At 39.9% G+C, this 25,368-nt stretch overlaps 1 protein-coding gene and 1 non-coding gene across 8 annotated transcripts in view; one reads left to right on the plus strand and one right to left on the minus strand.

Moving 5' to 3' along the window:
* Nucleotides 1–25,368, minus strand: part of MTUS1 (microtubule associated scaffold protein 1) — a 145,773-nt gene that overhangs the window by 36,687 nt on the left and 83,718 nt on the right. For 5 of the 7 annotated variants that reach the window (XM_032468627.1, XM_032468630.1, XM_032468628.1 and 2 more), the window contains 2 exons: nt 22,536–22,670; nt 20,177–20,215 (listed from right to left, as the gene is read on the minus strand). In XM_032468627.1, coding sequence (XP_032324518.1) covers nt 20,177–20,215; nt 22,536–22,670 — 174 coding nt within the window. Of the gene's footprint in view, nt 1–9,556; nt 9,983–20,176; nt 20,216–22,535; nt 22,671–25,368 lie in introns of those variants that run through there. The other 2 variants (XM_032468629.1, XM_014566152.2) reach the window with 2 other exon arrangements.
* On the plus strand, nt 1,595–1,719 carry LOC116660119. The gene has a single exon (XR_004315504.1). It is a non-coding gene; the product is annotated as a U6atac minor spliceosomal RNA (small nuclear RNA).

Genomic DNA, 25,368 nt, shown 5'->3' on the forward strand with positions numbered 1-25,368 from the left:
CAAGGAAGAGACAAGACCTAGAGAGTTTGCCTTGACTTAATGAAACACATGACTAGACATAGTATTCAGTAACTAACGTTTGTCTAGCTTTTTGTATACCTATTGGCCTATTCATTCACTCACCAAATACTTATCAAAACCTACCACGTGGCTTTGCTGTGGGGCTGGCGGACCTGCCTGGTATGTTGAGGGCGGCAGAAGCAGGTAGAAGAGGGGAGTGCTCTACAGGGAGGCGTGAAGACACCGGGGATGTCCGGGGAACCAGGTTTCTATGGTGTCAATCTCTTCCTGCTCACTCTCACACAGCCATGTATCTGTAAAGATGACCGACACTGGCTGCTATGTGCTTTCCACTACATATGGCATTGAAAATTAATGCTCAACAAATGGGTTAACTAAACGTAGATAATGAACTCACAGGCTCTATTAGCGGCCTGGACAAGAAAACTGATTTCTGTCTTTCTGCCTTAGCCTGAAGCTACACACCCAAAACCCTTCCTAGGGACACCTATCTCTATACAGGTCCCTTCAGTCGGTGTTTCCTCAGCATTTGATGATGGGTGTTTACCGTGAGATATTCTGTGAAAGCAAAGCCTTATGTGAACTACCAGGAAATAAGTGTTCTGATGGGAGGGGCTGTCAAGTTATGAAACGATCACCCAAATAACCACTGGTCATTCAGTGTTGCTGGATGTGCTTCTAACCAACTTGTCCTTAAGGAGCGTTGACGCAGCAGAGACAGAAATTGGCCATCACCAATGGCAATATGATCTGATAATCAGGTAACAGAATTCTGTGCATGGTGTGGTGAGAGGAAAGGTGGAGACACACAGAGATCTGGGGTCACCAAGAAAGGGTCCTAGAGGTCGAGTCTGGATGAACATTTGCACACTTGGCAGGTAAATGAGCAGCAAAGGGCAGAAAACACAAAGGCATCAGGGTCTGGGAGGCCCTGGAGGTACCCCATGCTGAAGCAAAGCACTGTTCAAAGTCAAGCAAGATGAAGCAGCTAGAAACACAAATGGGGGCAAGACACGTGTGCCACACAAGGCTTTCTCTCCAGGGGCACAGAGGATGCTGAGCGGGGCCTGGAAGCCCCAGGAAAGGAGATCTGGGGGCCAAGCAGGGTGGTGCGGAAGGCTGGGGAGGGGAGCTCAGGGGTCAGCAGCAGTGAGAACCGGCAGCAAGGGATTAAAGTGTTTATGAGGCAGATCAGGAAGAGACCGGGAGACCAGATGATCAGGAGGATCCGGGTAAGTCACGGTTTCCAGTAACAGAGAAGAGCAGGTCAGCGTGTGACCTGGGCGCGAGGACTGTGCAGCGCGGGACCGGGAGGCAGGTGTCCTAGCCTCGGCTCCTTCCTCTCCACAAGGAGTCTATTCTAACCTCGCCGGCTCCATCCCGTGGTCCACATGTAATGGTCGGCCTGGGTCACTTTCCCAGGAGCCAGTCAGCTCTATATCTACTTCCCGTCGTCCTGAATGCTGCCCCTGACGCAAGCCTGTTAACACACACTTTTCCGGCTTAATCAACTGAACAGAAAACCCTTGGAAGTCTGGACAATCTTACCAAGATTTTTAAAAATTATTATTCAGTGTGGTACGAAAGGAGAGAAAGTTAGCAGTCCTCTAGACAAGGATGGAAGAGGCCCTCGGGTCGGACAACATACGTATGGTTAAGGTGCTGACACTTCTTTTGTGGCATCTCCCCATCATTTGCATCTATGTGCATGTGTGTATGTGCATGTGGGTATATAAACTTGCGTCATCAAGTATTAGTCTCAATCTATATACACCTTTCCAGTGTTCCTCTCATTACGTGTTTGCTCTAGAAGAGTTAATAGAAATCATCACTTAGAAACCACATATAATATTTCTCTACTTCTAGTGGGTGTGACATTTACTTACTATGGAAAATTTCAAGCTCAGCAAAGCACAGTGTTTTGACTTTTAAAGTTACCCAAGCTAATTCTTTTGGAGGTGGGAGCTGGTGGGTAGTGCCTTAAGACACCAATTAAATTTTTACATTTCTGTATTGTTAGAATTTGCTGCAATAGCTTGTATTCTACGTAAAATGGTCTTACTTTTTTAATTTCAGAAGTCAATTACAGAATAGAAGGCATATTCATATTAAACACTCCTACTTCAGGATAATTATTGCTTAGACAATTTTTCCTGAAAAACAATCCAATCTTGACCTGAAATATTTTCCATGTGGTTGGCGGGATGAAAAGCAGATTTCTCACGTACTTAAAATGGACTTTAGAGAAAAGTTAACAGAAATTCATTACATTCAGAAATAATTTTAAGGAGGTATCACTTCCTTCAGTTTGATGGTTTTCTAAATAACCTAAAACTCCACCTTAATATGTTAAGTTTATGTATTTGTTTCAGGACTGAAAGAGCATATTATAAAAATGGAACACAACAAAAATTTGCAAGTAATACAATCTTAGGGCTCTAACATTGGAAATTCTGAAGGTGCCCGGGGGTACAGCTCAGTGGTAGGGCGCATGTTTAGCATGCATGAAGTCCCGAGTTCAATCCCCAGTACTTCTACTTAAAAAAAAAAAATTATGAAGATGCCAAATGAAAATACTTCTATTTTAATCATCTAACAAGCAAAAATTTCATTAAAACATGAATTTAAGTAGAGAAAAAAATCCGAAATTTTGCATCAATTTAAAATAGGAAACAAGTATCTTCTGTTATACTTGTTGACACTGTGTAAGAAAAAATTGGATACGTCTTTTCTCAGAGCACAAGGAAAGGGATAAAATATATACGGACCAAGTTCCCCCTAATGTGACTGAGGTGCTGTTTCACCAGACAGCAGCCCAGGATGGGCTTTTTTCCCTTTGTTATTGAGCAAGTTACCTAAAATACTTAGTACTAGCCTTCATGTGGACTTTCGTTTTTTTGTTAGTTTGTTTTTGCTTTTATCATGGAGATCATTCTGGCTTAACCAATTTAACAGGTACCTAAAAAGATGCTTGGCATGACAAAGCCTGCTTATACCAAGCAGTGTTTTTGATTCCAGTGATGACGTACACCAAGGTGTCCCTTTCAGTCTGTCGCAGAGAAGAACACAGCACCAAGAGCAACATTCTGTCCCCACTAGAACCGATTCCAAAACAAGAACAGAAGTCTACCAGCCCTTCTCCCTGCCGTACCTACTTCAAGCACATTTATTCTTCCAGAATTTTAAAGGCTGTGTCTTCTGTGACTTTTCCACCCTGAACAAGCCAGCTCAGATGATGCCACCACAGTGCCAGTGAGGCAGGCCCTGTGGGTCAGGGCGCCACAGACACCAGCAGTGTCCCTACACTCCACGGCCACGCTGCAGTCACAGGCTCTTTGCCAAACAGGGCCCCCGGCAAAGCGGCAGGGCTGAATCAACGCACATGCAGACACAAGATCCGAGTGAAGGGAGGAGTCCCCAAAGTGTGCCAAAGTGGGTCAAAAATCTCCTTACTGTATTAGAGATAATAGACTATCTTACAATAGAAACAAAAACTAGAACGGCCGATGAAAACATTCAACATTAGGAACTTCTATGACACAAATAATCAACAAAAAGAGAATGTCATTCTCAAAATACCAACCAGATAAGAAAAAGCCATTCATTGGAGAGAAAGATGCCTAAAACTTAGGTCACCAGCGAATAGCAGGAAAAAGCCCAGCCTCTCACCCAAAAGAAAGCTCTGTTTGTCTTAATTTCCCCCAGAGCTATGTAATTGATGCTTTTTAGAAACAGGACCCTCATGAGCTAAAATAACTTGAAGTATCGTCTAAGCCAAATACAGAAAAATGATGTTCAATTTTGGATACACTTAAAATGTTGTCTTTTTACCTTAAAAAAAAACCAGTAATATGCATATACTATTAGTAGAACATTATCTTTAGTTCTAAAATATGTGTTAGAGCTACCAAAAATATCATAATCTACATTATTCCATTTATAGGGTGAGTCTCTACTATTCAAAACTCAAAACAGCCAGAATATTTCAATGGTTCTAATTAAGTAAGCATTTACTATGTATCACTTGCTATATTCCTCCCGTTTCTCCTGATGAAAAACACTGCTTTAGTTCCCATCCCAAATCCAAATCCAAACCATAAAGTGTGGTTTATTTTCCATGTCTGTGTGAAAACAGCTACTACATAAAAACAGTTTGGCACAGTAAAACTTCAGCTATCTGAAACTCGTGAGATTAAGATACACCAGCTTTCTCTTTCAACAACTAACTTTTAAAAACTTACAGAAATATTATCTAAGTGAAAATTCATTTCGCACGTCACTGCTTTCTTAAACGGACTGCTACAGCTACGAAAGGGTACTTTTTAATGTCACAGCACAGCTGGAGCTGTAGGACTGCCACAGCTACAGGGGCTGATTAACAGTCTATGAGAGCACGCTGTTAGCATAATGCCGTTCACAACGTCAGCTCTTAGTAAACGCCTAGCCACGTGGCAAGTGTGCTTTCAAGGAAGCTGAAAAGACGCATGTGGATTCACAGTGAGATAACAAAGGGGTAGTGGAAGGGTACATCTCTCATCTGTTATCCTTCAACTTGGCTCTTCTGACGGCTTCTGCATTCTGCAAATGATCAAGTATTTTAACTTTTTACAAAGAATCCTAATTAGTAACACACAGTACTTTAATGGAAGCTTTCTAAAATGCTTTCACTGGCTTCTATGTTTTATAATGTGACAGAAACACAAGAGAAATTATAACTTGTTAAGCATCACCTTAATGCATGAATAGGATCCCTACCATAAATGCACTATTAGTAAAATATTTATCTTTTGTTAACACATTTTAAAGATATAAAAACCACATTTAAAGTTGAGAACAGTCTTTTTCAGTGTATTATTGTACAACTGAAAATTAATTCATTTAGGAGATCAAAATCAAATATTAACTTATACGTCCAAACAGAATGACTTGAAAGTGTTTAACTGAAATATTTACAAAATAGATAACCACTACCCAAAAAAGTTCATATCATTAAAGAGAAAAAATGAGGTCTGTTTTCAAGATTCAACTTGTTAAGTGATATACTTCCCTCATCTGTAAGTGGCCAGTAACAACTTTTGTTGAGAAATAACTGTTGTGCCTCCTATGTGGCAGACGCTATAAAAGGACTCTAATCTGTCTTGTACCTGCATGCACTACCGAGACCGGAGAAGTCAAACACTCAATTTCCCAGCTTCCCCTGCAGGTAGAAAGAGCCATGTGACTGGAATCTAGCCAATGAGATGTAAGCATTAGTGATGTGGCACCACCCCTTCCCTGGGTCTTGGTTTTTCCTGCCTGCAGCAGCCATTGTGAGATCATGAGGCAACACTCATGAGGAAATGGCTAAGAAAACAGCACAAGTGTTTATCCTGACATTGCTGGGCCACTGAACAACATCAGAGCTGCTCCTTTTTCAGGTGAGGCAAACAAGCTCCTTCTTAGTTACGCTGTCTTAACAAACTGCAGCTAAAAGCAAGTTCTACTTTACAGTGTCGAAAATGAATACCAAACTTAGGAACATAATTTGATGACTTCCGTTCTAATTAAACACACTTATTCACATTCTGCCTCACTATTACGAAGTATCTAGTCAAAATGGTTCTCTTTAGTGTGGCTTGAAGTAAATGAAAATATTGTGTTCTATTAATACTTCTCCTGCCTTTTCTCAAAATACGTGGACATACACCCCCTCCTCTTTGCTGTAGTAACTGCTTTTCTTCTTCCTAGCCCAGCAAAAAGAACTCTCTTAGTACAGTGAGCTGCCTTCACTGGAATCAATAAGAATATTAACTCTGAGGTTCAAAATGGCACTTTCCATAATAATAATTACAAGTATCTCATCTCCAGCTTCATAGAAAACCCGAGTTCTAATAAAACTGGTGGCAAGGAAAATTTCTACATGGAGGATTCTTTCCCCTCCACTGACACATAAAGTGGAAACTAACACATTGAGGCAAAATTCTGTACTGGACTGAACTGAATGCTTCGGCAAGAGAGACCACTGCCAGCACTTTGGCAAGTCGGCGAAATCACTCCCAGACTTCTTGGAAGATGTTAGCGCTTCCCTAATGCTGAGATCTTCACCCTTGCCTGACGCTCTGGAACATCACCCAAACCCTGACAAATTCACTCTCTTTCCTTGCCCCTACTTGCAGAGGAAATGGCATCCTGGGTGGGACAAGACACTTTGTCAGTGGGTGCCACGCAGTCACAGGGCACTACTGTGCCCGGTCCCCATGCAGGGTGCAGAGAAAGGGCCCGTCTATCTGGCTCCCTGGAACCACTACCCCACTGCAGGCACCTCTCTGTCCGCATTCTACACTCAGACATATGAAAATTCTTCCGCTTCCTTGAAGGAACCAAACTCTCCCTCACCTCCAGGCTTTCACACGCTGATTTCTCTGCCTGGGACACTTTTTGTTTCTTGGCTAATTCCTCATATCCCGGGGTCCCAGCTTAAATGGTACTTGTTCTGGAAGACCTGGATAAAGTTAGCCTCAGCCACCAGGAGCTGCCTGGGCACCTGGTCCCTGTCCTTCCACGACTGCAGGATGTTCTGGGTCTGTCTCCCTGTTAAACTGTGGGCTGTGTGAAGGCGGGGGTCACGTGGGACTTAGTCCTGGCTGAATTTTCAGCACCTAGCATTGGACCTGCCACACAGTCCACGTCTAATGCATATTTATTTATGAAATGAATGAATGAATCCTGCAATGTGAAAGATAGTTTGGAAGCAGGGGAAAGGTTGGTGGCAAAGACCAAAAATATTAAATCCTTCAAAGAACCCCAGAGTATTAGATTGGGTGACACAGCACTGTCAGTATTTGACCATTTTTTTTTACTTCTAAGAAGAGCAATTTCAAATGCTTCAACTTGCTAATAAAGCCTGAATGAGAGTAGACAGAGGGTAGAAACAAACAGATTTCAAAGGATAGAGTCTTAGATTCTTGCAACCAATTCGTTGTGGATAAATGAGGAAAAAGAAGGATTCAAAGGTGACTAAGGTTTGACAAGAGAATAAGGGGCAAAGAATGGTGTTGTGAGAATGAACTCAGGGGTATTAACTGAGCTTGGGAAATTAGGCAAGAACTTGTTTATATAAGATGAATTTTCAGGTGTCAGTAATACACCCAGGGTTTTGTTTTTTTTTTTTTTTTTTTCATCAGTAGACAGAAAATTCACAGAATTTGAAGTTGAAGGGACCCTGGAAATCACCTCGTCTGACCCCTTTATTTCATAGCCCTGTGTGGTTAAATGGCCAGGGTCATTTACTTGGTTACTAGCAGAACCCAAGGCTACAACCCCGGGCTCTTGGAATGCTGGCCAACATCACTGCCACTACAGCAACCAACATCAGGACCACTTCTTTTACTAACAACACAAACACAAGCAACTACTCGCAGGCCATGTGGATAAGGGTAAATGCAGCGACTTCAATGGCCATTTTACTGGAAGAGTTCTCAGACCTTGGAGTTATGTAATATGGATAAGCTCTCAAAAGATTCTTACTGGGGTAAGTAGAATTAAATTCTTTGCCTAATCTTAAAATGCTCCCCACACACAAAACTTTTTTTTTTTTCATCACTGCTATTCACTAGATCTAACAGAATTACAGCAAAATCCACAGCTGGGAAAATCTACAAACCAAAAATTCTTTATAGAGGTCCCTGATTTTAGTCCCATCTCTGCCACTGACTGTGTGCCTTTGGGCAAATTCATCATTTCTCTGGGCGTCCTCCAACTTCCTGGTGTAAAATCAGGTAAACTAGATCAGCTCTGAGTACACTCTAGCTCTAAAAATGATGACTGCAATCGCATGAATGTTTCAAAATATTTTTATGTAAATTCAAAAAATAAAATGTACCCAAAATATCACTATTAGTCAAGTTCTGGTAATAAAAGCCTTGTGTTTTTTGCTTAAGCAGCCTTGAAAAACTGCCTGCTTCACAAAAATAAACAACCTAAAACGTTCACTAATAGAAGACTGGTTAAGTACATAATGGCTCGCCCAACAAAGGGATGTTACCTGACTACTAAAAGCAAAGAGGTAGATAACTATGTTAACATGAAAATCTGCGACATATTAATGTTAAAAAGTGAGCTATAGAAGAGTATGTAAGATATGCTTCCACTTCTGTAAAGTAAAACAAAACAAAAAATCTACACAGGCTTACACAGAGAATCACAAAAGGATATAAGAACACCCAGGAAAGTGGCTGCCTCTGTGGGGAGGACACGGGCCTGGGTAAGAAAGGGGCTCACTTGCAACTGGACCACCTTCTGTGCTGTTTTAATTTTCTTTTTACCTTGGAGAGTGGGTTGATTTTTTTTTAAGTTAAAATTAAAAGCCATTTGGAGCTATCTTAGATTACACAGAATATTGCAACTATGAGGCATCCTTTTATTTTTATTTTTTCACCTTTTTATTCTTTATGGTTGAAAAACTGACAGTGGCATTGAAGCTGGGAGAGGCAGAGCCACTGCTTTCCTCCTCACTTACTTCACCTTCAGCTGTCAGCTCAGACCAACAGGGCAAGGCTGGCAGACTCCAGTGATGGGTCACGGGGAGTTATGAAACAGGACGAGGTGCTGGAAAAAGTGAGAGTTATCCCCCAGGGAAGGCAGAGCCTCTGGGAAAACTAAAAGCAGTCAGCTAGAAGAAAAAAAAATCACTGGGGACAGAGATGGAAAACAAAATCCAAAAGGGCTGGCAGGCGTGTGAAACGAGAACACATCTTCTATTTACACACTCGATCCTATTACCGTTAACACGAACCAGTCCAAACCCAGCATAACAGCACTTCTGTTCTTACAGCATAACATTAACTTAATTTACTATAGCTGCAATTATATCTAAATAAGAGGTGGCAACAGGGGGCAGGTGAATCCCCTAAAAGTGAGCTGGCAGGTCTACATGGCCCTAAAGTACACCCTGCACTTGCGTCCCCCACAGGCACAAAAGATAAAAAGCATATCCAAGCACACACATCGGAGGCAGCCTTTTGTAACTGCAAGTATTTTCACTAGGAAGCTTGGGAAACTTCACGTGTGGTTCATTTACTACCTCTCCACGACCATCAGGACGTTTCACTTCCAGAAACCTTCAAAATCCAGATATTTTTCCCTGCATCACACCAACCCATCACCATCGCACTAAAAAACAACAGAAACCCTCTTTTCATCTCCTTCTCTTTTCCGGGAAAGAGAATTTACCTGTGTCCTAGTTCTAAAATCATGTGAAGCAAAATACCATTTAACAGGTGTTGAATTTGACCGAATTTGTCCCAGCAGAGACAGGGACACCAAGGTGGTGGCTCCACTTCCCACAAAAGACCTGTACATTCCGGCGGACACACACTCACGTGCGGAGACACGAGAGAAACTGCTTTTAAAAAAAAAAAAATTATACCTAGTTCTCTCAGTAGAGACAGCATTCTTTCCCCAATTATCTACCACCTGAGAACACGCCCTCTAAGCCTCTGCAAGTTAATCACGACGTCCCCACTCCACAGTCAACAGAGATCTGGGTGAGACAAACCTGTGTGGAAAATAACGGTGCTTTTCCTAAACCCTGAAGGAAGTCGGAGGTTTCGAAGCAGTCCTTTGGCAGTCAGCCGCACGTGAATGGTGGACAAGGAGAATTTGGGAGACAACAGCATGTCTTCGAGCAGGTGGAGAGATCTCACACACAGAAGGACAGCTCCTCTGGGCTCTCACATACTGTCTGCTTAAACTCAGCACTCTTCTTCGAGGCCAAGAGACGCGGCGACAGAAAACATGCCTACATGGCAGATGTCACCCCCGCCACATGCATGAAAAGAAAAAAGCCCGGAGCGGTCCAAGTGCTCCTGGCTTCCGTTTCCACTCCCAGATGTTGCCAAAACAAAGCTCTTCCTCCGAGTAAAATCTCCCCTCGGCAGACCCAGCCGCAGCAGCTCCGAATGACATCACACTGTACGTGCTGAACGGCTTGTTGTGGTTTTCATCAGAGATGGTGAAGGGGAGGAGCAAGTGGGTGGTCTTAGGAGCTTAATATAACCGCCAGTAACGCCAGCGACTGCAGTGCCTGGGCGGATGGCGAAGGGGAAGGAACTACCTCCAGTGCCTAATGTCCGCTCAGTCGTTAGAAGAAATGAGATTTCATTAAAGTAGCCTGTGTTCTGATTTTAGAAACTTTTAATTATATTTACCCCAATATCACTGGGCATTTCTTCAGGTATTTTATATGTAAAACTATACATAAACCGAATACCTTAGCATGAAAAAAATGTTAATGACTTCAAGCAATAAATGTTCCCAATTACAATTTTCAGTAAAATTTCTACTCTAATATCCAGAATCCAACATAGTGTTTTAGGTCAACTATACTTCAAAAAATTTTTTACTATAATATATTAATGACAGATTGATAGAAGGTTGAAGTTCAGCTTTAACATTCAGCATTCTGAGGACCTCACTAATAACCAACAATAAAAGGTTAATGCAACTTCTCTACCAGGTGTAATATAAGAGTTCCAGAGGAATAAAAATTAGTCAGACAGGCAGTATTTTAAGGACTACACTTATTGCCTGACTGAGTGCATTTATAGAGACAATCAGATGACCTCTCAAAACAGTGATGTTTTGAGACTAGGGCATCAGGAATATGCAATTGTTTATCCTTTACTGGGATCTATTAATTTTAGTAGAGTTATTGTAAAAGTACATTATAATATGATGGCAAACACCAAAAGAGGTTGGAAGATAAAAGACATGGATGTAAGAAAATTATACTTGCAAAATGCTAACTAGTATTGTTAAAGCGGGAATAGCCCTAACTTTTAACATTTTTTCATTTTAAAAAGTACAAGACAACAATGTGTAAAAAATGATCTATGTGTGTTCCCAAGATTTCCTTAAAAAAAGCAAAGACAGCTCTATAACAGAAGTCAGTACAGAAACCGTTAACCGTAAGTAAAGACTAAATGCTGTGAGAATGTGCAGGAAGCAGTTACTCTCTCAGAAACTCTACAGAGCATTTAGGGAGTGAAGAGGGTAGAAGGCCAGCAGGAAGGAAAGTTTGAATAATTCCTTCTCCTTCTTCCCTCAGCCCCCAGCCTATCATCTTAGGGGGTTGTCAATGAGAGACCAGCCCGACAGCCTGCCGTGGGAAAGCTATGGCCTGTTCACACACAGACAAGGGGTCTTGTAAACACTGTGCCCATGGATGGCTACGGAAGCACAAACCACCACGGAATTAAATTCTAGAAAAGCTGCATTTAGGTACTGCCTTTTCGTTGTATCCCAGTTTAGTATTATTTAAAAAACAACCACCTTTTTTCCAGATCTGCAAACTAATGTGCCCAAACCACTTCTCTCTGCTCCTCCACACACACACACACACACACACACACAAAACTAACTTGTAAAAGCCAAGATACTTATTAGCATTAAAATTACAAATAGAAGACTAAAGTTAAACCCTGATATTATCAAAAATAGACGTGACACCATCCTATATAGGATTTTTTTTATTAGTTAAGTAACAGTAAACTCTAAACTATCCTGGTGAAAAGGGAACTCCTTTACCCTAGACTACCCAAAGGAAGAAATTAGCACCATGCCACCAAATCGTCACGGTCATTAACATGTTTACTTGAACTACACTAAGCTATGCCAAATACGTGAGAATGTAATGCTGCTAAGGGTCTTTTTAAACAGAGCAAGACTCTTGCTTCTCCCTGTGAGTGACCCCATGAGGCCCTGTGTGGTTTGCAGTGGCTCCCACCCTCTGGGGAACTCCTCTATCTAAGGCCAAAAACAAACAAAACAAGCCAAAAAACAGCAGAGCAAGGAACTGCAAGAAAAAAGAGAAGCAGTGCCAGGGAGAAGGAAGAATCAGAATTTAGAAGTAGTTCCTGTTTGTACAGCAACGTGTGTATATATACACACACAACACACACACGCGCATGCACGGTGCATGAGATGAAAACCTGACACGACAGCTGAAGGGAGATTTCAATTCTTCCCCAAACACAGTCTGCCCCCTGGTGGCAACTGAGCACAAGTGTGCCAAAGCAAAGGGACAGCCCTGACAATCCATTAACAGCCAACTCATACAATATACTATGTGCCAGGCACACTCCTAAACACTATGTATGCACCCTTTGAATAATTGAGTAAGCAGTTACTGTAGAGTTACAATGATTTTTACATAATATGTATACTTTGGGGGGTTGGGGGAGCACAGATTTAAAAACTGGCTCCGAAAGGTTCTTTGATTAAATATCTGATCAGCTGTGACCACTGGTACATAGTTTCTAAAGTTACATTAAATATAGGAGAAGTACCTAAATATAAAAAAGTGTTCATCTTTGTTATTATACAAAGTCTTAATTTGATTTAAGAGACCATAAGGATCACCAGGGACAGTAAGGAAAAAATTTAAGGAAATTTTGGTACCCAAGATAGAGCAATGTAATTACAGCTATAAAAATGAGCAATAAGATGAGCTTTTATGAAGTACAGCAAAGCCTGTGTTAGGATGTCAAGTTGAAAAACAAAACCGTGATTTAAATTTGTATGTATAGTAGGATCCCACCTTTAAACAAAAAGAGTAACAAATATGGAAGCAAACAAACCAAAATGTGAGCAATGCTCTGGGAGCTGGGGTAGGCATGCTCTTAAAGAGCTGAGTTTCTACTAATGACACCAATAATGAAAAATAATCACATAAGATCTATAGTAAGACTTAAAAAACTAAAGATCTGTCATGGCTGATACAAGTGTTTGGCAGATCAATGTGTTATAGATTCAAACAAGAATCAGATTCCACTGCAATCTGTGTAGAAGTGTGTGTTTCATCAGTGATCTGGTTTTAGAAAACAATGATGTTATGAGTCTAGTGCATGCTGTTCAGGGTTACTTAGATGCTAGGAAATGCATCCAAACTAGGACAGCTTTATTTGTTGTTGTTAATGATCATCAAAAATCTGGAGATGAATATTTAAACCAGTGATTCAAGCATCTCTCTCCAACCGATCTGCCCTAAACTCCAACACAGAGCAGCAAGCTTCACGCTTCTCATTTCCTTATCCCTAACACAACACTAATGGCCACAATTTTCTTTCTTTTTATGCCTTATAATTTTTACCCTCTTTTATGTTCAAATCTCTATTCCAGTTGTAGAAAGTTCAACTCAGGGTCCAACTTTTCCATAACATCCTCTTCCTTAGTAGAAGAATGTCTATAAGATGTATTGTGCATAACTGTCAAAAAATTCACATCTCCAGCCACCCATAAGATTATAAATTCCCAAGATCAGTGGCATTGCCTTTTATTTCTACGGTCTCCCAAAATAAGAGCATTAATATTTTATCCATGTACAATGCTCATTTTTAAAAACTAAGGGGGGAAGAAAAGCACATTCAATGTAGAATTTTTTTAAAATAAAAGTTAAATTACTTGTACATCATACTGCTCTGTAACCAGCTTTTTATTAAACTTAAAAATTTCACATTTATCTTTCTATGGCATTAAATAAGCCTCTATACTGTTATTTTAATGGCTTCAAAAGTGTCATTAAAATGTCAATGAACATAATTTGAACAAAATCCATTGTCTAAATCATTCAGGTTTTTTCCAGTTTTTCCCCCTTCTAAGCAATTCTGAAAAGCAATAAATAATTAAATCAATTATTTTCCTAGAATCAATTTTGATAAATGGAATTCCAGGGTAGAAAGCTTTTTTATATGTCACCAAAGTGCCTCCACCCAGAAAGGTAGTAGTAATTTACAGCCCTCAGTAGCAGGTATGGGGCACCAAGTCCTCACAAATTCACCAACACTGGGTAATATTCTTAAAAACAGACAAGAACTGATAGCACATTACCATCTGTAAAATGTTTTCACGTTTCTTTGCTCTCTATATTCCTTTTTTTGTCTATCCACTTACTTTTTTCTTGTTTTTACCACTTAAAACATTGAAGTATAGTTGATTTGCAATGTTACAGTAACTTCAGGTGTGCAAACATAGTGATTTGATATTTTTACAGATTATATTCCACTTAAAGTTCTTATAAAATATTAGCTATATTCCCTGTGCTGTACATTAATTACATCCTTGTGTCTTATTTTATACCTAATAGTTTGTACCCCTTACTCCTCCTTCCCCTATCTTGCCTCTCCCACACCCTTCTCTCCACTGGTAACCCACTAGTTTGTTCTGTATCTGTGAGTCTGTTTCTTTTTTGTTATATTCATTTTATTTTTTACATTCAGCATGTAAGTGAAGATATACGGTATCTGTCTTTCTCTGTCTGACTTACTTCACTAAGCATAAAACCCTCCATGTGTATCTATGTTGTTGCAAGTGGCAAATTTTCATTTTTTATGGCTGAGTAGTATTCTATTTTATACATATACCACATCTTCTTTATATATTCATCTGTTGATGGACGCTTAAGTTGCTCCCAGATCTCAGCTACTGTAAATCCTGCTGCAGTGAATTCAAATGAAGTCTTTACATTTTCTTCAGATATATACCCAGGAGTGGAATTGCTGGATGATACAGTTAGTCTATTTTTAATTTTTTGAGGAAACCCCAAACTTTCCTAGTGGCTGCACCAATTTACACTCCTACCAACAATGTACGAGGGTTCCCTTTTCTCCACATCCTCGCCCTTATTATTTGTTGTCTTTGATGATGGCCATGCTGACAGGTGTGAGGTGACGTCTCTCTGCAGTTTTCATTTGTGTTTCTCTGATGCTTTTCCTTCCTACGTGCAGCTGTCTTCATCCTGTGGATCTTACAGACCCTTTTTCAGAGTAAACAGGTCACAGATGCTGTCCTGATTTGTTGTTTGATTGTTAATATTGTTTCTTTTTAATTGAGATACAACTGACATATGACATTATGTGCAACAAGGACTGGATACAGGCATAACCTTGTCTCACTGTGCTTCACAGACACTGCATTTTTAACAAACTGAAGGCTCGTGGCAACCCTGCGTCGGGCAAGTCTATCACTGCCATTTTTCCAACAGCATCTGCTCACTTCATGCAACTATGTCACGTGTCATCTATGTAGTAATTCCTGCAATATCTCAAACCTTTTTATTATTACTATATTTGTTATGGTGACTGGGTATCTTCGATGTTACTACTGTAATTGTTTTTTGTATTTTTAAATTAGGATATGTACCTTTTTTTTCAGATACAATGGTATCTAAAAAATAGATTACAGTATAGTGTAAACATAATTTTCACATATACTGAGAAACCAGAAAATTCATGTGGCTCACATTACCATGTGATCTGGAATTGAACCCACAGTGCCTCTGGGGTCTACCTGTATTTGTCCATAATGTGGACTGATCACCAAAACAAGTCTAGTTATGGTTAACATCCATCACCATGTTTGTAATGTTTTTGACAAAGGGGAGGTCTAAAACTTTTGTTTTCATAATTATTAATTTTTTCTTTTACACCAATGTTCCTGGAAAGGTCTTTTCTATCCAAGTTTATGCTCTGATTTCTGTTTTCAACTTTTATCAGTCTGGAATATATTTGTATGTAGTATGTGGAGTAGGAATCTAGCTCCTGCTGAAAAGATAGTCTTTGTCCCAGCAAGATTTACTAAATAATCCATGCTTTTCCCTGATTTGAACACCACGTATAACATGTGCCAAAACAGCATAGGACTTTTAAGTCAGAGAGGAAAGTTATCCTCATAAACCAACACAGAAAGATAGCCTCATACTGACTCTCATCAGAGGAAATGCAGGCCACTCTGGTACGACCTCGTCAGAGCAAGCTTGCAACTCTCACCCGTTTCCCAGCACCTGGAGAAGTGGGTACAGAAAGCAACCCTACCCTCCTGTGCTGTATTTAGCAAGGGGCTGTGGAAGGGGCAGTGCACTTCCCACTTCCCAGGGCAGACACCACAGGCACCCAAGACTGATGATCTTGTGTAAAATAATCAGGGGGCTGGATAGATACAACTCTGCTGCTTTGACATCCCGAACAGCTTTAATGTGCAGTAGAACCACGGTAATAATAGCGCGTGGTATGTGTGACATCTTCCTCATAAACCAAGTTTTATTTAGAGTCAACGTTGGCTAGAATCTTACAGCATCATAATCTTTAAATATATTACAACAGCCAGACCCCATGAGGATGGTTCTTGACTGTCAGAGGTTTTTACTGCTTGCCTTGAGGATTGAAAGTAACTCAACTTCCTGGGAAAGAACTCTACAAGCCAGCACCAGAGTGGCAAGAACAATGACAGGGATTATCCTCAGCCCGTCCCTGGCAGCAGAAAGCAGCTATCACGCGAGAGCTTTTAATACAACAGTTCCATGAGGCCCAAATTATTTCTGTACTGGGAGTTATTCCCCAGTGTTCTTGTCCTCCCAAGTGAGAAAAGTGAGGCTTCGGAGAGGCTTAGCAACTAGCCCAAGGTCAGGACACACGTGCCATGTGGCAGTCCTGAGACTTAAACCAGTACTCAGTGCCTGAAAAGCTCCTTCTTTCTTCTCCTCTTCATGGTCTTACCTGGTAAGGGAACTGTCTTTGAAATAATTGATAGAAGGCTGGAACTAAAACAACTACATAGAATTTTCAACTATTACACTAGTCAAAATTAAAAAAAAAATAATATCCAAGGTTGAGCAGAATATAGTGAGGCCTGCACTCTCTTATGTTGTCAATCATGGTATAAATGGATATGAAGTTTTTGGAAAGCAGTTTGGTTATTTGAGTGAAGTGGCTATAAATATGCATATGTTTTATTTATACTACTTTTAAGAATCTATCACAAAAAAACTTCCCCAAACTTTGAAAGTGATCATTGTACAGATGCTCATCATGAATCCTTTGTGAATGTGATAAGAAGCACCCCGAATATTCAAGAGGAGTGGTTAAATGTTGCTGCATATGCTAAATGTAACTGTCATTAAAAGTGATTACTTATGCTAAGTGACAAAACAGGGTATAAAGTTATCTAATTTTATTTAAAATCACAATTTAAAATTTAAACTAAAGGGTGATTTCTAAACCTTCACATGCGAACATTTAGAACTTAGCAAACTGCTATAATTAAAATTAATTGACTTCTGTCCTAAATTTAAAAGATACAAAGTTGGTCAACTTTAATCTTCACCACTGTTGGTTGCTTAAAAAAAAAAAAAAACTATCTGAAAGCATAAAACTTAATGCTCAGAAGAACATGTCTATATGTGGAGCCAGTGTCTCCTGCACCATCTAAAAGATGATCCCACTGCCAGCAGAACATGAAGAAAGTCAAGGTGCCCTGCGGTCACAGGCTACAGGGCAGGGAGAAACCTTAGTGATCAGTCATTTCAGTTACACAGAAAAGAAAACTAGTATCAAAGAGGTTACATGAGGCACCCAAAGTCACTGGCTGCTGGACACCACTTCTTAGCATCAAAGCTGTTACTCCAAGAGCCAACACACCACGACTTTTCCTCAGCGGACTTATCATAGTACTAGGTTAGTCTCAGGTCATGATAACAACTAACCAGCAACTAGAAAAACCTGAAAAAGTCAAGTTTATGATTTTTGGAACATACATGTCCATACCACATAATCTAGATTAAATCACGATGTTGACCCCTTAAAATACATCTTTTTCCCACTTGCAATTATTAGAGCATTGATTCTCCAGGTGAATGGAAGGCAGGCATCCTCAAACTCTGTCATAAACCCTATTTCCGCTCCATGGTTAGAGGCTTTGCCAAACAAAACCGAAACACAATTCATACTATCCATTTCTCATCTCACTCAATCAGTTGTTAATTTGCCATTCTGATAACCTTTCCTATCAAGGCCACTGGTATGTCAAGGACCAGTGATAGGCTTTGGAAACAAGACATGAAGTCAGTCCAACAATGTGACCAGGGAAAATGACTAACAGTTTCTCTGTGTGTAGAAAGAAGATACATATTGGAGATTATTATTTACTATACCTGTGAAAAGAAACATCTTTTACAATGGTTTATGTAATCACAGACTTGAGACATAAATTAAGGCTGCCTTTCCAAGTTGCATAGAACAGGCATATTTTATTTTATTTAACCAGCCCCTTTACAGTGACCAGTATCAACGGCAGCTTCCAAAGTATAGAAATGTTACACAGATACTTCCCAAACTTTCATTTTGAAAACTACAAAAAATTGTTGAAAGAAGTTAAAGACCTAACTAAAAGGGAAGCCACCCTAAACCCATGAATAAAAATCCTTAATATTGTAAAGATGGCAATACTTCAGAAATTCTACAGATTCAATGCAATCTATCAAAATGTCAGCTGACATCTTTGCAGAAATTGACAAGCTGACCCTAAAGCTCATACAGAAATTCAAGGGACCCAGAATAGCCAAAACAATCTTGAAAAAGAACAAGTTACAGAACTCACACTTCTTGATTTCAGAACTTCTTACACCACAGTAATCAAGACAGTGTGCGCCTGGCAAGGACAGACAGCAAGATCCATGGAATAGATTAAAGAGTCCAGAAACAAATCCTAACATTTTAACAAAGGTGCCAAAACATTTCAGTGGGAGAAGGAACAGAATTTTCAACAAATGGCGCTGGGACAACTGGTAATCTGCATGCAGAAGAATTAAGTTGGACCCCCTACTTCATCATATACAAAAATTAACTCAAAAGGGATCTTTGATCTAAGTCTAAGAGCTAAAAGTATAAAACTCGTAGAAGAAAATATAGGCATAAATCTTCATGACCTGTATCAAGCAATGGCTTCTCAGATATAATGCCAAAAGGATAAATAATGTAAGAAAATAAAGGTAAGATGGACCTCATCTAGCTTTCAGATAAAGGTTATCTGAATTTCTAACATAAAGCCAATCTATAGTGTATTAGCAATCTTTTCTCCTGAATATTATATGAACTGGAAATGTAAAACAAAAGGAAATAAAAAGCTCAATGTGTGCAGAATAGTTTCTTTCGATTTTTAAATTAGCATTTGATGAACACATATATTCAAACTCAGGCTATAGGGAATCTTTAGAATTTAAATCACTCTATGTGGCTGGGTCTGCCCAGCTTTAAGAACCTACAGTAGGTCACACTTCCCTGCCTAATTAAGCTGAGGAAGCCAAACACATCATGGGAGCATCAAGAACTATTAGTCATTCCGTGTGCAATGTTTTGCACCCTATTTTCTTTAATTACTATCTATAAACAGGGGATCACCAACTTACAGCTCCTGCCCAGGTTTCCCTCACTAGATCATCGCCTTTAACAAAGCCTCTCCTAGGAACAAGCAACCCTCCTTCCTAAAACCTATTGCAATTGTGATTTTACATTTGTTTGTGCAATACTTGGACTTTCCTATGAGCTTCCTGAAGACAAGGCCCTTGTTCATTTCTGGTCCACCACTGGTATCCTTAGCACCCAATGCTGTCACAGTTTCCCTGATAAACTGCAGTCTGTGGGCTATAACAATACCTTTTCCCCTTTTGATTTGCTGTTCTAATCCTCAATGGACTTAGAAGCCACGTAACTTACAACTACATATTAAAGAAGAGAACTGAAGTAGTGTGTGGGGCGCTGCTCAGCTACAGATAGAATACAGAAACTGTAGCGGATACAGTTTGTGAAATCTTCTGTGGCTCATCAAGAGACAAAGTTTTCTGATGTCTAGTTCATGTTCAAAGGTTCAGTGGGTGAGGCTGCAGACTGTCTTAGAGATGTGAGTTTGGTAAAGTGGGAAAAATAGAAAAGAAATTTTTAAGCAGCTGAACTGTTAAATGGTGTTCAAACCTGTTATCGAGATTATTTAGCAATTAATGACTACCCAATTTTAAAATAGCATATTTCCTGGAAAAAGTATATTCTACACTTCTTTACATTTTAAATATTAAATATGCTCCACATTTTTCAAACATCATTATTTTAAAAAGTAAATTATCTATTATTAATAAAGTGTCCTTCTGGGTCAGATGGCTTGGCAATCATGCTCACCAAGTTTTAACCCTCTGCAGGCCAAGGTCATAAGCAGTTATGTTTATGCCACAAACCTGAAATTACATTGAGAAGCATACTACTGAAAAATCACTGCAAATAAATTTAAATACTTGTATTGATAACATAACTTTACAAAGATTCCTTTTCTCCATCTGTATTAAATGGTCACTTACCGGCATTAAAAGCTGTAAATAGACTTTTTCTTGAAGGACCTAAAATATAAGAGAAATATTTATAAAATATATATGTTTTATTTGAAATACCACATGAAAATAAACTATTTAAAAAAAAGGCTTCCCCCCCCAAAAAAAATCCATTAACAGCTAAATTTTAGGTTCAGATGGGAAATACTAGAGATTTAATCAACTGTATTAAGTACATTCTATGTTTAAAATGATATTCCAAGTAACATCAAAATGGTCATTTAAGGGTGGTATTACTCATCATCACGAATTAAATATGATAGGACAAACTACAGGATTTTTTCAGTTCAGTAACTGCTGAAATTCAAATTTTACCAGTACTGAATTATACATGTATTATACACTTGAAGCTACTCCACTGCTGAGAGAGCAGGAAGGGCCAGACTCCACGAAAGACAGCCACTAAGGTGTGATTTCTAAAATCACCAAGTATTAAACCCAGTTCCCTCGCTATTCAGCTATGAAGGAAAACCTATTTAAGCTTTTCCTCCAAACTGCTACAACATAAAATACAGCCAGGGGAATCTTTCCACAATGTTTATGTCTTTCAAATCATCAAATATACTATAATTTTATTTGTCGATTATATATCAATACAGCTGAAAATAAATACAAGCAGGAGTGGTAACAGGGACACAGCTACAAAGATAAGTCACTAGAAGAAAACTCTGAGCACTTGTACTCGGCATGATACAGTCATTTCCGGGGCATAATCACCGGCAGGGTGCTAGTTAGAACGGCTGCCACCTTCTATCTGCGGAATTCCAGACAGACGGTAATCTCTTCAAATATGTGGCTGTTATAAATGGAAAGCACTGATTCCCATTCAGGTAAAACCTCTGTGATACAAAAGCTCACCACAATTCAACAGCAAGGCATTTTAGAACAGTGGGGGTTTCTCTGTTCTGTAAAGGTATCAGTGGAATCACGCCATTCTAACTCTCTGAAAGTTATCTTAGTATCAAAGTTCAGTATTTCAGTTACTGGTGTATGTGTAGGTAAGGGGCTTTGTCACCATCAATAAAAACCAGATTCATATACCGATGTCGTCCCAGCAAGGGGTCAGAAACTTAAGACCCTGGGCAGATGAGAACCTGCAGGCATATGGAAGAATATTTTTGGCCAGTGTCTATGCCTGTTTTTTTCCTGAATTGAGTAGAAAGGGAAAAGTGTTGATAAACATTCACTGAGTAATTAACCTCAGGTTACCATGTGATTTTTTTTTTTACATACATGTGTGTCTCAAACACACACACACAAGGGTTGACAAGGACGCAGAGCAACAGACACACCACTTTGAGAGACTAACACCTTTCCGGAAAGTTATTTAGTAACATGTGATAACAATTTCACAAAGATTCATACAGTTTGACCCCGCAATTGCTCTTTTAGGGATATCCCATGGAAGCAACTAGAATCTGAAGCAATGTTCATGTTCACAAATGTTCGTCTCAGTTATCACGTGACACAGTGAAAGTCAAGAAACTGCCCAGGAACCAAGGAACTGGAAAACAGGAAGACGACTTCACGGCCATTCAAAATGCAGAAGCTCTCGTGACGTACTAGTCAATTAATAAAAAGCAAGACACAAGGGAGTGTACATGCTATGCCCTGAGTTTTCTTGAAACCAAAGCAAAACCTTATACACGCAGAGAGAGAGAAAAGGAGGAAGTGTGACAGTTATTCACTGGCTGATGGGATGAAGGAGGATTCCGTGTCTCTGGGCTTTTCAAACACTCACATAAACAGGGGTCACGTATTAGAGGTAAGGCCTCTCATTCACAATCACTCTTTCAGTTAAGCCATCTTTCAGCTCACTAAGCACCAGCTCCTAACGTGCTTCAGACCCACTGTGATAAAGCTGCTTGGAAACATCCCAAACGAAGTGTACACCACATGTGCTGTAGACCTGAAAGTTAACCTTCATAGCTTCAGCGATCACAGCGTGAGTGATACAGACAAGAGACAAAGAACAGAAGGGGAAAAAAGAACATGGTTGGACCAAAGGTGCAAAGTAAACCACACATTTCTGCCTCCTGTCTCTAGATCACCACCTTAGCATGACTTACCTCTAGAAGTCTTACTTACTTTCACCTTATGCCTTTGCTCTATCTGCTGATTTGTATGCATTAAGTTTTAGCTAAAGAACCTACGGAATCTCAGAACCAAAATAGCTCCCTCCGTGTAAAAATGTATTTTGTTTTTATCCAACACTTTTGTAAATAAACGTTCAATATGCCATGAACCTAATTGTCAAAATTTAACTTTGTCCCAGCCAAGGATTTAAAAAGTCTTGTCTTCCTTCCTCCTTCCCCAGTGAGGTCCATACCTTTTGGAGGAGTCTTCAGTAAGTGTGCATGAGCTCTGGGTACCAAGGGCTTCAAATATAAGGCTCCTGATGAACCATTCTGAAATGCTGCTTTTGGAGGTTTTTCCTCATACTTGACGACAGCAGCATTACCTGCTGAAACACAACAGAAAAGTACATTTTATTTTGCAGACAAACACAATATGAATCTTCCATGATCTGTCTTTCCTCCTTGAATCCACACGTGCTCAGTAAGCACCTACAATGGCCAGTCGTTACTGGATGCTGGGAATACAAAGACCGAGAGTCAGGGATGCAGGGAAAACCATAACCGGGGTGACCCCACATCCCAGCACAGCCTACATTTATGCCTCTTGTCCAGGTCAGCTTTCATCCCAGGTAAAAGCTGGGAGATATTCTAGTACCTGTGGGGGTCCTAGACCCATCTCCTGTGGACCCAAGGGGAGATGGTAAGGTGCAAACTCCTGGGTAGTTATAGAGAGGAGCTTAGGTTCTGACCCTCTCTGCCGCAGCAAGAAGCAGAAACGCCAACATCTGCCCTGGAACCAAGGTGCAGAAGCCGGAAAGCTAACGCATAAAAAGGAATTCCACCAAAATAATAAAAACCATCTTTCATATGACATATAAATCTTTCCTCTCTCACTCACATGGGGGTCAGCTCTTTTAGTTTCCAGGCACTAAAAGAATTGCTGACGAAAAGACTTTGGAAGAAAGTCTGATGCTAACCGACTGTGCCTGGGCTGTGATGTGACTGAGTCCACTCCAGGTAACTGGGCTACCGGGCCCCCACAGCAGCAGACCTGCACCACTTCCTGGGAACATCTCCCAGCGAAAGTGAGAGGGGAGAATTAATTGAGCAAATACTATACTTCAGGTATAACATGTCAGTGAGTCCTAGAAAGGGCATCTTTGATTTTGCTACTGTTTCTGACTTTGCTTCTGTTCCTCCACTGGGGACTCTAAAGACAGTCTTAGCACAGGGGAAGACAGTGACATCTTGAAATAAAAAACACAGCTGTAAAAATCTGTGATAATTTCTAACTTGCTGATTTCCTATCAGAACCCAAATCTGAAACCACAGAGAAGCATTTATGACCCAGCCTAAAGTCCATGTCTCACATACTCTTATTTCTTCTTTTGCCCAATAATGACCCAAAGCCCTTGGCATCAGAAAAAAAACTATCTTTCAGCTGTGTGAGACAACTGTGTAAACTATATTTATATGTAAGTTCTTCCAAAATTATGAGTTTCCTCTTCACGTTTATGGCTTTTCACTGGATTAAGAAAATAATTCAAATCTTCTACCGTATCCTTAAGGTTTGTATGGGGCCGGGGGAAAGGCGAAGGGAAAATAAAGGGCAGGGCCTGTTCCCTGCACCCTGAATCAGAATGAGGATGCATGTTCACACTCTGTTTTTGCTTCATGCGTGTCTGCTCCATACGGAGGTCCTTTGACATAGTGCACGTCAGCTGTGGCACGTACAGCTCAGTGGACTTTGGGCTACTTCAGGAATACAGCCACTATCACCATCCTTTATTGTGCTGTGTTCAGCTGAGGGGATCTACATTTTAAAATCTCATGAAGTATCAAAAATTTTAAAGGAAAGGTTTGAAAAAAAATAGTACCAGCATGTTAAGATAAACACCTAAAAAGCTGTTTCTAATTTTATTAAGTGGTAACAAAAAGAGGGAGCGAGGAGATCAGCAGCAATGACTTAATTAAAGGGAAAGACGTCAGTATTTCCTTAACAAAACATCCCAAATTTACACTTTTCCTTTTCGTTCTCCATCACTGAATAACCTTTGAAAAAAATACACTATCCAGAAGCTGAGCTCTTGCCAGGAATTTTAACAGCACTGCTTGGCTCTTCCTAAGGGATTCACGTGTTCCATGCCATGCTCAAGAATGCAGGCACCACACTTTGTCCTCTTCTCTCTGAATCTCAGCGGGGAGAAGAAATCCAAACAAAAAATACTTTGAAAGTCTTATGGTTCTCTGTTCCCATAAAAGTTAATCTTTTTACCCATCTCCTCTTGCAAACCACACAAACTACAGGCATGTGTATGTCACCATATAGTCCCTAGGCCAGAAGGGACATCTGGAGGTTCATTCATTCATCCACTATCTGGTCTCCAACCTTAATTTCCCCTCCAGTGACCCAGATTGGATTTTTTATTGCTTGATTCTATATAAATCTTCAACACCCAATTCTAACCATCCAATTCTATTCTAATACTCAACACTTAAAATCACGCATTTCTTTATTACCAACCTCAATCCTTCCTTCTAGATTCATAGAAAGAAGTGAGATGTCAACCTCATTTACAAATATTTATGAATTTGAAGACAGCTAGAAATGTGTCACTAGGCTAAACGATCCCAGCTCCTGCAACAGCGCTAACAGACGTCACATTCAGACCTTGTAAAGACAAGCTGTCACTCTCCCCTGATCTGTGTCAAGTCCCGCTACAATGGGCCATCTGTTTGATCTTCCTGTGCCCAGATAACACTTCCAACATTAGGTCAGATCAACACAGAGCCTTCCCTCCACTGAACACTTTCTGTCAATCTCTTTCTTTTCAATTCCCTCCTTCCACAGAACCTGGAGGCTTGGTTTTTCCAAGGCTGACAGGGAACTAATGTAAATGATAAAAACAGAAGATACCACTACTATAAAATGCAATGTAACTTTTTAAAGAACAAATGGGGAATTAATTCATAGTCTTTAAAAAAACAAAACCAAAATTTCATAGAGCATATTTTTTAAAAATATTTTCCTATAAAATGGATATTAGGTTTCAATCAACATTTTAACTTTTGCTAAGTCAAAAA

This window comes from Camelus ferus, chromosome 26 (genome assembly GCF_009834535.1).
Source record: "Camelus ferus isolate YT-003-E chromosome 26, BCGSAC_Cfer_1.0, whole genome shotgun sequence".
Classification (NCBI taxonomy): domain Eukaryota; kingdom Metazoa; phylum Chordata; class Mammalia; order Artiodactyla; family Camelidae; genus Camelus; species Camelus ferus.